Source organism: Haplochromis burtoni, unplaced genomic scaffold, assembly GCF_018398535.1.
Source record: "Haplochromis burtoni strain Fernald_Lab_line unplaced genomic scaffold, NCSU_Asbu1 Contig_175, whole genome shotgun sequence".
Classification (NCBI taxonomy): domain Eukaryota; kingdom Metazoa; phylum Chordata; class Actinopteri; order Cichliformes; family Cichlidae; genus Haplochromis; species Haplochromis burtoni.
In genome coordinates this window covers 728,793-731,199 of record NW_024582536.1, presented here as the reverse complement: position 1 = coordinate 731,199, position 2,407 = coordinate 728,793, and the positions used below count along the sequence as shown (strand labels likewise).

Sequence of the window (2,407 nt, the reverse complement as noted above, 5' to 3'; positions counted from 1 at the left end):
CTCTCTCTCTCTCTCTCTCGTCTATATATTTCTAGTTATTGTTACAATTAAAAAAATTAAATGGCAGATACCAATGTGCACAACTTCCTTTCAGTGATTTCTTTAGTCACAGTAATTAAAAGTCCCACGTGGTTTTTCCTATGTTGGAAAAACTCAGAGATGGTTGAAAACTTGCATTGCTAAATGTAACCGATCTACTGTGAGACGCATCAATGATGACGTCACTTATTTCTACAGTCATACACTTTATTTATACTTGGCAGCCGACAGGTCTCGTTTATGAAACGTCCTCACTAATATTGGGATTGAAGTTTCTCCAGGAAAAACTTTTAATGATAAAGTTCTTCTAGTTGTTATTAAGGATTAGATTTTCTCGTTGCAATCTTTTTAAATTTGCTTTTGAGCCTCTTATTTTTTAGATGAATAGGGCAAAAAACTAAAGATTTTCCTCAACGTTGTTGTGTTGAATACAAAGATAATCGATATAAGATGATAGTTTGTATTTTGTGTTACAAACTGCTTTAAAGTCTGTTGTGATTTTTGCCTGATATTTGTTTTGCTCTGATTTGAAAAGATGCTCTTTTTTCTCTTTGATAAATGCTTGATGAAGATCTTACAAATTGAAATGTTTCTTTTCATAAATATTTTTAGAATTAAATATTTAGTTGGAGAAAAATATTGTGCAGATGTTTCCCCCTTTTCAGCCTAATTAATAAAGACATAAAATTGCCTCAGAATATTTGTAAATATAAACAAAGAAGCTTTGAATGTTGGTTCTTGCACTCCAAAATGTGTCAACAAGCAAATCTCCTAATCCTCTCTTTTTGTGTGTTCTAGATAGCAGCTCAGGCTGTGTTGTTCATGTGCATGAACACTGCTGGGATATTCATCAGTTACCTGTCTGACCGCGCTCAGCGTCAGGCCTTCCTCGAGACGCGGCGCTGCATCGAAGCTCGGCTGCGACTCGAGACAGAGAACCAGAGACAGGTGAGCCGCAGACAAGTTTTTGTTGCCTCCTGCAACTTTTCAAGCTTCGGATGATTTGTTAGTCACTGTCTGTGCTGTGTTCTGTTTAATACATTTGCAGCAGTTAAATTTTTCTGTGTGTTTTCACAAGACACTTAAAGAATGAAAGCACGTTTAGGATGCGTGTTCAGAGCCAGGTTTGAAAATTTGTGTGAGTGCTAGCAGCAGGGCTGTAGGGACAGCTGTTTGCACTCCTTTAGTATCACCACCAGGTCAAAATGCTTGCTTTACAATCTGGATGGACTGGAACACAGTTTGGCTCAGATATTCAGGACACCCAGGATTAAACTCAGGCTGTTTGCTCAGTTTAACGACCTCTGAACTCCTGCATGTCCTCCTGAATCGTCTCTGATGTCTTCCTCTTTCTGTCCTGCCCTGCAGCTCCATTGTCGGTATGCTTTGCCCAACATATCCACTATCCCTCATCTGCACATGTCCAAACCATCTCAGTCTCGGCTCTCTGACTTCATTTCCAAACTGCTCAAACTGTCCCTCTGCTGTACTCATTTCTACTCCCGCGTCTCCGGCCTGTGCTCGAGCTGATGCACACCATCACTGCTGTCACAGACAAATTCTGAATCTGTGGTTGAAGTATTGGAAGTGTTGAGAATCCATCATGGTGGTTTATATGCATTCTAAATGTGAGCAAATCGTACCTCAATACCGTCAACATGCTAGCACTTGCTATTGTGTGCATGGCTAGCATGCTAAATGCTCCTTGTAGACTTGTTTAAGTGCTGTTTGCTCAGTGAGAGTTCATACGCCGCTGCTGAAACTATTTCAGGTTGACCCCTGTTTGAACTCCAGTGAGCGATATTGGGCAGTGACCTCTAAATGACCTTCACAAACCACTGGTGCACCACAGCAGCAACGAAATCCTCTAATTTACAGCAGAATGATGTGTGAAGTGCACATTTTCACCCTCTGCTGCTTGATGCTGAAGCTCAGCGTGAGGCGACTTTAAAAAAAGAATCAAAACAAATTATGGATTTTAGCTAACAGGACCGAGTGTTAGCAGCACCGCTAACGAGTCCTCTGAGAGCAGAAAAACATGGACGCTGCATTGATTCAATGCTGTCACACATACTGTGTCTCTGTGCATGCGGCCCCTGCTCCACACACACTTAACACGCAATCTAATAAGACAACACACGCGCTGTGAGTCAGACAAACAGAAGGCACGCACACATAAGCAAACACACACACACACAGTGGCAGATAGTGTTGTGTATGCGCTGGAGTGGACAGTGAAGCTCTGAGAAGCCACAGAAAGCTTTTACAGTGGTCATGTTTCCTGGAAGGCTCTGGGCTGGCTGTAATGGAGTAAGCAGGGCCCCGCCCCTGAAAAGAACAGTGTAATGACATCCAATCAGGCTCTGTT

The 2,407-nt window shown here is 41.9% G+C and overlaps 1 protein-coding gene across 1 annotated transcript in view; it reads left to right on the top strand.

Annotated features, from left to right (window-relative positions):
- Positions 1–2,407, top strand: part of adcy8 (adenylate cyclase 8 (brain)) — a 127,410-nt gene that overhangs the window by 66,248 nt on the left and 58,755 nt on the right. Inside the window, exon 2 of the mRNA XM_014337366.2 lies at positions 838–987. Coding sequence (XP_014192852.2) covers positions 838–987 — 150 coding nt within the window. The remainder of the gene's footprint in view (positions 1–837; positions 988–2,407) is intronic.